Raw genomic sequence first — 12,641 nt, 5'->3', positions numbered from 1 at the left:
GCGAGAAAAGGGAAAACTTGGCAGCTATGCTGGTGGGCGACCTTCACCTGGGAGGGTCACAAGTCGTGCAGGTTCTGCTGTAGCTCCCAACTGTGTAGGGAAGCCAAGGGAGGAAGCGCTGGAGCCCCAGACTCCCCAAACAATCTGCATTTGCAGAGGGAGAGTGAAAAGATAAGTCTCCCGCCCTTGTGTGTTGCCTTCCCAGTAAGAATCGCACCCGCCACAACCTGTAATTATTTAAAGAAAAAGAAGACACAAAGCTGCCGTGTCCAGTTTGGCCCTGAAAAAGAAAGTTACGAGAAGTCTGGGAACAAAGTGGAGCTGAGCTGCTAGGAGGTGGATGGAGATGGAATCAGCAGCTTGGAAGAACTTGATAAGGAATTTGGGTGGACTCAAACTGGTATTGTGATGTTTGCAGTGATAGGAAAAATACCTCCAGATAATTTTCTTCTCTATTTCTTCTTTCCTCTAGGCTGGTGTAGATGGTGAAAGCATTGGGAACTGCCCTTTTTCACAGCGTCTCTTCATGATACTTTGGCTCAAAGGGGTTGTGTTCAATGTCACCACAGTTGACCTGAAGAGGTAAAGGATCTTGATAGAAAATATTTGATGAGACACAATGGTGTTTGTGTTTTCTAATGTTTATTTATAAGAATTATAAACCTGCCTTTCACCAAATGGTTCTACACCTGGGTAAAATTGGATTTAAAGACAGTATGAACAGCTACAAAAACCTTGAACCATAAACCATAAAATTATCAGCATTTAAAGCCTGTTGAACCAGAACTGACTGGCAGACTATTGCTCTGCCAGCAAAAACTTAACAGCCCCACCTCAGAGGAGAGGTCATTCCAGGGAAGTTTGTAATGGTTGGTGTTTTATTGCATTTTAATAGTGGCTGGGTCAACCCAGTCAGATGGGTGGCATATAAAAAACAAAGTTATTACTACAGTGGAACCTCGGTTTACGAACACCTCGGTTTACGAATTTTCGGTTTACGAACGCCGCGGACCCATCTGGAACAGATTAATTCACTTTTCATTACTTTCAATAAGAAGGTTCGCTTCAGTTTATGAATGCTTCAATTTATGAACAGACTTCCGGAACCAATTGTGTTCATAAACCGAGGTACCACTGTATTGTTATTAAATGGGGCTTTGCCACCAGGAAAGCCCTCTCACCTGGTGGTGGCAGTAGCAGCAGAGCTCTCTCTTAATGCATGGGCAGGTCTGTGAGGGAGGAGATGTTCTTCAGAGAGTTGGACTCTTAAGTCGCTTACGGCTTTGTATGTTAACATCAAAACCTTGAATTGAGCTAGAGCATATTTGCAAACAGTGAAATTCTTTCAATACCAGTGTCATCCAATTGGCCATACCAGTTAACATTCTAGCCACTGCAATAAGTTCCAGCTGCAGTTTTCAAACCGTCTTCAAGAGCAGTCCCACGTAGAACGCATTACAGTCGTCTGATCTGGAGGTCACTAGAGCATGGGTTACTGTGACCACATTTATTTCTGACCACAAATGACAATAGCTGGTTAGAGCTGGAAACCAGCACTCATTGCCACTAAAGCCACCTGAGCTTCAAGTGTGGGAGGTGGATCTATGCGCCTGCTATGGGCCTGCTCCTTCAAGGTGAACGCAACCCCATCTAGAGCAGGACCTCTTTCTTCTCTCACCTCAGATGGAACAGAGAAGCAGAGTTGAATGTCACCCACATACGGATGACACCTCCCCTGAAAGCTCCTGGTGACTTCTCCCAACAACTTGATATTCCTTCTGATCACTTTCTTTGGATTTTCCGTTGGGAACTTTAATATTTCTCATACAGACAGTGAATCCTACTTTGCTTATTCTTCTGAACTCTTTAAGTACAGGCAAGTCCCCATTTGCACGCGAGCAACTGCTGATGCAGGCTCTGCGTTTGCCTCGGAGTACAACTCCTGCGTAAATGGAGAGTGGCCTATATATGCTATATAGCTTAAAAAGCAAGGGGCTAATTTTCCAAGTAGTACAAAACCAATGGGACTTCCATGACATATATTATTAGTGATTTCTTGAACTTTCTTTTTGTTTCCATAGAAAGCCAGCTGATTTACATAATTTAGCTCCTGGGAGCCACCCACCGTTCCTGACGTTCAATGGGGAAGTCAAGACAGATATCAACAAAATTGAAGAATTTTTGGAGGAAACGCTTTCACCTCCAAAGTAAAAAATAAAAGTATTTTAGAGTTCTGGCGTAGTTACCACGTGAAATGGGTAAAAGTAAAGGGCAAATTGATATCTGCTTTGTGTTACAATGAGCCTGCTTGTCTCTTAGCTAGTCAACCTAGAAAAATATATATTCCTAAAACTTCTCCTCCTCTGGTACTAATTTGAGCATCAGCTAAGGACTTTCAACCATGGGACCTGATTTCATGAACCCCCATTGTATAGCCCAGGGGTCAGCAACCTTTTTTCTGCCATGGGCGGGTCCACCATCCCTCAGACTATGTGGTGGGCCGGACTATACTTTTTTTTGGGGGGGGGGAAGTGAATGAATTCCTATGCCCCACAAATAACCCAGAGGTGCATTTTAAATAAAAGCATACATTCTGCTCATGTAAAAACACCAGGCAGGCCCCACAAATAACCCAGAGATGTATTTTAAATAAAAGCACACATTCTACTCATGTAAAAACACGTTGATTCCTGGACCGTCCGCGGGCCGGATTGAGAAGGGCTGCATCCGGCCCACGGGCCTTAGGTTGCCTACCCCTGGTATAGCCCATAATTTGTTCTTTCTTCTCTCCCCGTTTCCCATCCCACAAAGTATAACTTCTTAAATGCAGCACTTAAGTTGTGGTACTAAATTGGGCTTCCTCAACTTTGGCCCTCCAGATGTTTTGAGACTACATTTCCCATCACCCCTGACCACTGGCCCTGCTAGCTAGGGATCATGGGAGTTGTAGGCCAAAAACATCTGGAGGGCCGAGGTTGAGGAAGCCTGAACTAAATCCTTGTACCTGTAAATATAATTTGCATGACTCTGGGTTGCAGGACTCCTGCCTGCCCCGCTTTGTATGTAGTGTAACAAGAGGAGGGAATACTATGGGATGGCCTCACCTTCTGTAGCAGGTTTGCCCAACATGTGATCCGCTAAACTGAACCCAGCTGGCCAGCAGTGTCTTGAGGTTAGTCAGGTACTTGACGCCTCCCTCCTGGGGAGAACATGCAGAGGTTCTGATGGGCTGGCTAAAACGTCCCATAAAGGTGGGTGGAGGACAATGGATGTGTGGGGAGAACGTTCTGCTTGGGGGGTGGTTACAATTTGATGAGGGGGCTGGGTGGCCTTCCTCTCCCCCCCCCCATCGTGTGTGTGTGTGTGTGTGTGTGTGTGTGTGTGTGAAGACAAGGCACTGTGCTCTGCAGGTGGCTGCCAGTCACTTTTATAATTATTTTAAAAAAAAAAATAGCCAGGGGGGCAGCCATCTTCTTTTTGGTACAACACGCCTGAGAACCGTGCCATATAAATATAGCATCAATCGCAGCACCAACCTTAACGGCCTGACACTGTTGTTTAAAGTGAAAGAGGAGTGTGTCTGTGGGGAGACTCATCAGAGGGTAAGGAACCCGCCCACCCAATGGTGCCGTGGTCTTTGTGGGCCCCTGATGCCAGGCCACAGAAGGTCTCCTTGCCCCATTGCTACAGGATGGAAGTGGTGGTAGCCGAGGGGGTTGTGCTCAGCCCTGGTGCTGAGGCTAGTAAGCAGCTTTTTGCTTGAGGGTCACGGGCTGCAACGGGCTGTTACACGGCTGTGGTGTTTCATTATTGCTGGAGAAAGGCATTCTGATTGGGCGGACCCTTTGAGGTCCCGACTTACAGAAACCTTTCCAAGAAGCACAATACACTTTTCAGCAGCCCGCACTGATTCATTGTTGCATTTCCGCTCCATATATACTCCTTTTTGTCAAGTACCTCTTTATAAGTGCCATTATATCCCGGAATGGTTTTCTCCAAAGGCCACCATTCACACAGTGAAGAGCAGCAGCTGTTACTGCCAAACGCCTCTGCATCCTTTGAAAACATATGACTAGTTCTGATTTAAGGATACTGTTTCTCGGTTCCTTTCACATTAAGCCCCGGTACAATTAACCTTGTCATAAAACCATCATTGTGTAACTTTTTGAAATTATTGGCTCCCCACAGTGGCAGCAGTATTCAGTTAGAGTCCTGTGAGGCTGACATGCTGAGATAAGAGACAGTTTTAAAAGCAGTACTTGATCCGCAAGAATTTTGCTTTGTGTTACAAACAGCACTTGAAGTGAGCAGCATGTGCCTTTTTGTGGTATTTGTGTGCAATTTCTTTGCCTTTAAATTTCCACAGAGGCCTCCTTTTTAAAACCACTCTTCTGTTTTTGCAGGTATCCCAAGTTAGCTGCCAAGCACCGTGAATCAAATGCTGCAGGCATAGATATCTTCTCCAAATTCTCTGCGTTTATCAAAAACACAAAGCAGCAGGACAATGCGAGTAAGTTTGTGGGTGGTGAGGATACTCTTCCAGGACATCCCCATCCTTTGTGGGTGCTGGGAATGGGAGCCCTCTGCAGGGGAAAGGGTTAAAGACTGTCTCACCGAGTCCTCTGAGCAGAAGTGTAGCTGACCGAGGCTGCTTTAAAACTTTAAACAACTCTGACCATACCGGTAGATCACTTGAGTCAAGTCTGCAGATACGTTTGTTTGGGAGGATGGTTTTATTGCTCTCTGCTGGCCATTATGAAATGTACAGATCAGGGATGGGGGAGAACGTGGCCCCCAGGTGCTGCTGGGCTATGACAGTGCTACTCATGTCAGGAGTGATGGGATCTGGAGTCCAACCTTAGGCATTAAAGGAAATAGCCTGATAGGGAACTGCCTCAGAACACTGGTCCACCTAGCTCATTAATGCTTGTTGTTTTTTTAACTTAGAAAACACTTGTTTCCTCATTTTATTGCTCCTTACGAGGATGAGGATGCAGCTGCAGGCAGCCTGGCCGCTTCCAGGGAAAGGCCGCCCCCACCCCTCCTCTGGCCACAGGAGTGGAGCTGGCTAGGGCAGGAGCCAAGCTTTCCCCCTCCTGCCCCTGCAGCCAAAGGAGGCGTGGCATAATAGTCTGCAATATAGTGACTTTTATATCCACAAGGAAATGAAAACAATTTGTGGGATGCGCTTTATAGCGATATTTGCTTTATTGCGGTGCTCTAGAACCTGAAATATACAACCAAACTGACCTCACTCATCATTGCTGACACTCACTGGCCGCAGCACTCCAGGGTTTGGGTCAGGGGATATTTCCATCCCTACCTGGAGATACCTGAGATTGAACTTGGGACCTTCCACATGCACTGAGTTACAGCCTATGTTCTCTATGTTCCTTTGTATTCTGTGCAGGAGATATTTACAGAGGGGTGTGTGTGTGTGTGTGTGTGTGTGTGTGTGTAGCAATTGTCAGTGGCAAATGTCTTTTGCTCACTTTACCTGAATAGTAATTTATATCACCATCCCCTGCGCTTTTGGTCCTTTTCTCCCATTTGTTTGGCTAGCTTTCCTGCCTTGAACATATGAAAGGTTTGCAGCAGGCTGGTTGGGGCTGTAAGCCCAGAAGCAAACACATTTCTTCCATATCAAAGTTCCACAACTTTTAAGCATCTTGAAAGAGAAGGAATTGATTCCAGATTCTCAGGATGTGGCAAGCTGTGTTTGAAGAAAGTGTGCATATTTATTATTTCATGCCAGTTCAATTACAGCCAACTTGATTCCTTCTACCCCCAACATCAGCCAAATCATTTTAATAACAGGCTTTCCTCGAGGCGTGATCTTCGCCACGTCCCATCTCAGCACGTAGCGTGACTCTACGCTTCAGCTTTTTCCTGCAAAGTCCTAGTACTGTGGTCGACATAGCTAGAATTTAATTTCCTCACATCTGATACAAGAAGAAAGAACACAGAGAAGATACAAATGAGTAGGATCTTGACATCCGTTTCCTAGAATCAGCTCTTTGAATTCCTATCTGATGGAGGCATATCTACACACAGACTAAAATTGACTTAATGGGCATTTCCTCTCCCCTGGGAACCATGGGAACGTAGCTCTGTAAAGAAGGAAGGAGATTGCCAGCAGGTTTCTCAGACTTGGGATGCGTTACAGGAAGCCATGGGCAATACAAGCGGCATAAAACTGCTAATACATGTAATGAAACTGTGTCCATGTCACAGGAGTTATGCAGGCTTCTCTGCAGGTTCTGGGCTACTGAAGGAAGACTCTTTATTACATGACGTGTGCCGAGACCAATCTAGTTCTCTGAGGGTGTGATGTCCTGGCCCATCACTTGCCAGCCCACAGAGAAAGAGGAGCATGGAGGGAGGGGCAGCTCCATGGTGGGGAGAAAGATTAGGGCCTTGCCCCATCTAACGCCGGCTTCTTCCTCAGAAAAGCAGCTTGTTAATCAGAAATTAGTGCCATTTGATGTCCTCAGTATACCTGATCCCCTAGTCCAAATTGGCAAATGCAAAGAATCCAACTGATTTCTGACAATTGCACAGGAGATGCAGATAAAAGCAGGCATTTATGTGCTCTTGAAAGACCAATGATCAGTTGAGGCTCTTGGTACTCAGGTGCTCCCCCCTCCCCCCCCCCCGCTGTTTATTTGCTGCTGAAGGAGATGATGGTGTAGAGAGTAACTAGCTGTTTGCAGCTGACTAATCTTTCCTAAAATTGTACTCGCCTTGACTGAGAGAATGAGCCCTTTGATTTCACATGAGGGTTGTTTTTTTAAATTTGTGCTGAATTGAATATTTAATGGTGCCCCGTGTGGGTGGCCACATTCATTAAGGTGTTCCAATGTTCTGCTCTTCGCTGAGCTGTGAGACCACCAGCATCGGTTTCATTCTGTGGAATTTCCAGCCGTCTGCCCAGAGGAATCCACTGGTCTGACCTGGATTCAGATCAAGGCCCTAAAAATAAAAGAACATTATATCATTAATTTACATATGATTACCCCTCCCCCCCATTGCTGCATCATGTGGTTAGGTAAGAGAGGTGAGAAATGCCTATCTGCTATATATAGCCAAGAGTATGCTGCCAGAAGTCTCTGTTGGATATGATTCCCAGGAATACCTACATCAGTTTGACTCTAGCTTAGCAATGCTGACGTTGGCACATTTGCAGGAAGGCAAGTGGTGATTTACAGTGCTTGTTGTGTGTGTTTTAAGTGTGCTCTTTCCTTTATCAAGCAACCATCAATTTCTGAAAGAATTTGTATTACTTGGAAAGTGGAGTTAACAGGTCTAGCTAGACCTGAAGAGGAAACCTTTGCATTGAAGAGTTACAGTGCACTGCATGGAGAATTCTCTGAAGTACAGCTTCTCCTGTCACTGTGATGGGAAGAACTGTGCAGCACAGGACAGAGTTTAGACATGGTAACTTTACTAAGAGTCACATGTGCACTTAGAATCATAGAATCACAGAGTTGGAAGAGACCACAAGGGCCATCCAGTCCAACCCCCTGCCAAGCAGGAAATACCATCAAAGCATTCCTGGCATATGCCTGTCAAGCCTCCGCTTAAAGACCTCCAAAGAAGGAGACTCCACCACACTCCTTGGCAACAAATTCCACTGTCAAACAGCTCTTACTGTCAGGAAATTCTTCCTGATGTTTAGGTGGAATCTTCTTTCTTGTAGTTTGAGTCCATTGCTCCGTGTCCGCTATCATATCACCGCTTAACCTTCTCTTCTCCAGGCTAAACATGCCCAGCTCCCTAAGCCGTTCCTCATAAGGCATTGTTTCCAGGCCTTTGACCATTTTGGTTGCCCGCCTCTGGACACGTTCCAGCTTTTCAGTATCCTTCTTGAAGATGGTCAGAACCTGGTCATTTATTATTTAAGAGAAAGGTTTAAAGTTACAAGGGATTTGATTTCAGACTTTGCAAAAAGGAATTCTATTCACTTTTCCAAAATGGGTAATTGAAATACAAACACATTTTTTCTCAAATATTTTTCAGGAATTTTGTTGTTTCATGTCTCTGAGGATTCTGTGGGAAACTGAGGATTTATCCAGATGCAGAAGTTGTCGGTGTCTGTCAAGCATGGTAACTAATGCTGTGCCTGGAGGCTGCTAGTCAAATAAGGACTCGGCCAGCACTGATCCTGCCAAATCCAAGGTGAAGGGAATAGAGGAAAGAGGACAGGCAGGATGGTCCCAAAGAGGGACCACAGCGCTGCATCTCCATCACAGCTGCTACCTTTCTGTGGCTGTATCTTTCACCTTGCTTTGAAAGACGTAAAGGATCAGTACTCCCCCCCCCCATTATATGGCTGAAAACAAGATATGAAGCAAAACTAATGACAAGAAAAGCAATAAGTGTTTCCAGTTGGATTGTCAGCTTAGCCCTGCCTCTAGGATTTTGAATACAGGCTGATGTGGAGAAATTTAGCAGAGGAAACCGCCCATCATGATGGGGCAAACTTTGAATGCAAAAAGTTTAGAATCAGAGCTCCCCCCCCTGCCCCGCCCCCATCGATGCCATCCACAAATCTTTGCCCCATTTCGATTTGGGTCTGGACTGCTTTGAGATTGTATCTGACTCAAGTGGGTCTAACCTTCCTCAGTCACCCTTTCTTTAGCATTTCAGCCGGCTTGTCAGTCAGGAGAGAGACCTCCCAGGGCCTGTACTTAGGTGAAGCCATTTCTTCCGAATGGACAGAATTGAAGTGGGAGGCAGGAAAAACTGGACAAGCCACAATCCCAAGATGGCAGTAACCTATATTGATGGGGCAGGCTCATGAATGTCATTTCTAAGGGCAGGTCCCACAGGACCTCTTGGGTGTCTTTCTAGCCCTCCCTGTTGCTGGCTACACACCTGCACAGGAAGGAGGTTTTGTTGCCTGGGAAGGAAAGGGACTGGAAAAGGTAGGCAGGCCATTTGGACTTCTTCACCATCCCTGCCAAATGCTCAAAACAGCCAAATGGTTTTTTGAGTGTGCCAGGGATGGAAGGTATGTTGGCCTTGTCTCCATGACAGATCTGCTTAATTTGTGTTTCAGGCTTCTGTTAAAAGACATAGAGAAAAAGGCAAAAAGGAAGAAAACGTGGCAGGCCTAGTTTCCAGAAATGTTGTACCGTGATATATATATTTAAGCTTTTAAAGTGCAGTGGTGCTGCCTGCCCATCCCATACATTTTGTGCCTGTCTTTTGGTTTGTGGTCTGAGAGCTGATCCACACCTTCTCTCATCCCTCTGCTCTCCCGTGGGAAGAAAACTGTTCTTCGGTGCTCAGTTGGAGCAAACAGCAACACAGTTTTTCTGTAGACTACCCTTTGTTCCAATTAAGAGCTGAAGCGCGGGTTTTCCCTGAGAAAGGAGCCAGGCAAGGGGGAAACCACTTGGACCTGTACCTAGAAAGCGTGGGTCAAGCAGAAGTGGGGGTCAAGCCCTGACTATACTTGCGTGTAGATGAATGGAATGTATGCACCCTTCAGCACAGCATGGTTGAGGCCGACTGGTCATGACTCTCCAGGCGGCAATGGAGCGTTTTGGTTTGGGATCTCGCTCATGTATTATTATTTTTCTTCTGTTTTATTCCAGTACAAATCAAAAGCAATTTATAGAGATATCAGTGGTGGTTAAAAAAGTAAGTGATATGAAAAAAGAGAATCTTGTATTGTTATGAGGAATGTTAAGAAATACGTTCCTGTAACTGCTGAGTCTGTGTAAGACTTTGTACAGTACATACATTTGACTTTTGTTCTTTTTGCATTTGCATTCTTCTTCAGTGTGTACACAAAATGTCTCTTGTGTCTAGTAATGTGTCATCAAAAATCGTAAACTAGCGTGTGACATGAAACCAGTGACAGGACGCTCCCCACATGTCAAATGTGGTAGTTTTCTGGCATGGCGAATGCAGCAACAGCAAAGCCATCCTCTAAAATATGGAATTTCCTTTATCAGAAATGGATTCTTTATCCGTTTGTACATAAGCATAAAATAGAATATAAGAAGGTGAAACCTTCTTTTTGCAAATTGCAAATTGTTCTCTAGAACTCCAGGGGGCACTGCAGTTCAGGCCAAGCACACTAGAAGATATTCCCTTTTCCTGTGGCCATGGCCTAACACGTTTAGTAAAAATCTGAAATTACGTTGGGATGCCTGGTTTTCAAGGTATCTCCCGCTGCTCTTTGATCATTTAAATTGCACTGCACAGTCTGTGTAAACACACAGCAGCTTAATTTGGAATGCTGTAATGATCATCTTTCATTTATAAAATGTGGCTTTACATTTAGGTCTTGATTTTTCTCTCGGAGCATTAGCACTCGGTATGTGGTGTAAAGACATTTTTAAAGGAGGCAGATAAAGGGCCTTATCTACTAAGCACAGTTTCTTTCCAGAAAAGAAGCAGCAGCACTTACTGGGCCTGAGCATGTGGCTGCTAGAGTAATTCAAAGATTTGCACGAGATCCCCTCTGTTTCTGGCCCAGTTTATACTTAGTGGCATTCCTCACACAGACACAGTACAAGCTCCAGTGATTGCACAGGAAGGCACTGCTTGTTTGAAGTGGAGCCTCCATGAGGGGGCTGTGCTTGTGCAACTCGTGCAATCACAGCACCATGCAGACATATCCTGCAAATCATGGCGCTCACACAGACAGCTGCCATTTTAGAGGCAGTGGTTCTCATGAACAGCAGCGGCATGGGAGCATTGCCCAGCGGCAAGTGTGTCGATGGCCCTGTGAACTTGCCAAGGTCCCCCTGGGCCTACCGTTGTTTATTAGGATTTTGAGACTTTGTGCAGAATGAAAGGTCTAAGTAGCATTATGAAAAAATGAATCATGCAAGGGCATCCAATCTATTTGTGTTAACTCAAGTCTGTCAAATCTTTTATAAGGTGTTCTGAAGGGATGTGTGAATGTGGGGTATAAAATCCTTTTCCACTTATGGTTTAGCCCCTCACTATTTGTTCCTCAGAGTCCTTTTTCTGCTTCAGATGAGCCAGTAGAGGAAGTGAGCCAGACTAGGGGAATGGATGGAGGTGGGGGTTTCTGCCTCAGACAGGTAAATAGTAGTGAGAGGGTTCAGCTTCCCTCACCTGTATGTGCTTTAGCTACCCTGTATACTAATGTATCTCCACCTGCTTTATATGTGGGTCAGCCAAACTAAGGTTAAACAAATAGGAACGTTATGTCAGTTTGGTCCTAAAAGTCTATAAATTGTATCCCAGATATTGCTTTACCCTGAACATTTTAGGATCTCAGTAATTTCACCCACAATTATATTACCTACATGGAAACTTTTTAAGAATTTGATAAATACCTCTAATGGAAGTATCTTTTCATGGCTTTTTTTTCAGCTGGAACTGAGTTCTGGCTTCTTTCAGGTGGGTGCCATTGTCATTATAAGAGAACAAGGGAGGTGTTCATGGTGAGTTCTGGCACCTCTTTTTCTAGAAAAATATCACATGGTTTAATGTTATAAAATTATAATTATTTGATTCAATTCTACCTGCATGCAAGGAGGAAAATAAATTTCAGAGCGGTTTGTAAGGAGCAATTGTTATATTTTATTATTACTGTACAACTTTATTTATATGTTGCCTTATACTCAAAAGGCTCAGTGTGACTTACAAAATTAAAAAAAAGGTTAAAAACTTACAGCAGCAATAACAATTAAAATAACCATTGAAAGTGATCACAATGAGCCTCCCTCCAGGTTTACTTTTCCTGGTTACCATTCTGAGGAGAGTGCTGGACTAGCTGGGTCTTAGATCCCAGTTATATTTATATGTACGGATTACTCCGTTGAGGAGTGGAAAGAGGGGAAGAAACCCCCAAGTAAATCAAGGTGTGCCTGTGCACATGTGCTTTCTGCTGGGTTCTGAAGTGCTTTCTGCTGGGTTCTGGTGCCAACTTAGTTCTCAAGCTGACTTCTCATGGTCTCCATTTGAGATCTGCATGGCTTCAGCACAGAGACTCCTGAAGTTGCCACCCAAAGCAAGATTAGCCAAGGGTACAAAACCTGCCCCATGGCAAAAACAACATCCAGGAAAGCAGCTTACTTGCTGAAGATGAATTTATAAAGAAAAATAAGGGGGTTGAAATTTGCATTAGGGTATTACTTGTCCAGATGATGTGGTCTTTAAATCAGACTGCCTAATGAAACGGAACGGTTTGATTTTGTTGTATTTTACCTTAATTTTCTGTTCCACAGTAGTGGGAACAAACCAGAATAATGCAATAGACCTCATGCAATATGCTATGAATCTGGAAGTGATCAAGGAAGGTCGTGTGTGTGTGTTTTAAGGAAAAATAAATCTCAGATTGTTTGTGTGAGACTGGATATTTATGTACAGTTTCCCCTTTTCACTCATTGCATATTTCATCCAATTCATTTGTGTGTGTTATGGGATAAATCTTGTGTGGGTGGAAAAGAGCAGTAAAAAGAAAAGGCATCAATCAGTGGTAAAAGGTAGCAGCAGTCACGATTCATTTTGTACACAGGTCATAGTTTGTTAAACATGCCTCCGCGTGACAATTAAGCAGCTTGCAGGTTTACAGAGGTCATTTTGGAGCGGCTTCATATTGCAGGCTGAAAGGAAGTCTGCTTGCCTTAGGAAAAAAGACAGCTCTGAAA

At 44.5% G+C, this 12,641-nt stretch overlaps 1 protein-coding gene across 6 annotated transcripts in view; it reads left to right on the top strand.

Annotated features, from left to right (window-relative positions):
- CLIC5 (CLIC family member 5) overlaps positions 1–12,641 on the top strand; it is a 71,601-nt gene that overhangs the window by 39,097 nt on the left and 19,863 nt on the right. For all 6 annotated transcript variants that reach the window (XR_004692282.3, XR_015948816.1, XR_015948817.1 and 3 more), the window contains 3 exons: positions 473–582; positions 2,082–2,207; positions 4,404–4,510. Coding sequence is in view for 3 of the 6 variants with exons in the window: in XM_035110305.3 (XP_034966196.1) it covers positions 473–582; positions 2,082–2,207; positions 4,404–4,510 (343 nt within the window). In the remaining 3 variants the exon portion in view is untranslated. The remainder of the gene's footprint in view (positions 1–472; positions 583–2,081; positions 2,208–4,403; positions 4,511–12,641) is intronic.

This window comes from Zootoca vivipara, chromosome 3, assembly GCF_965207765.1.
Source record: "Zootoca vivipara chromosome 3, rZooViv2.hap1.1, whole genome shotgun sequence".
Taxonomy (NCBI): Eukaryota; Metazoa; Chordata; class Lepidosauria; order Squamata; family Lacertidae; genus Zootoca; species Zootoca vivipara.
Note: the sequence above shows the minus strand (reverse complement) of the source record. Positions and strands in the feature narration are given on the sequence as shown.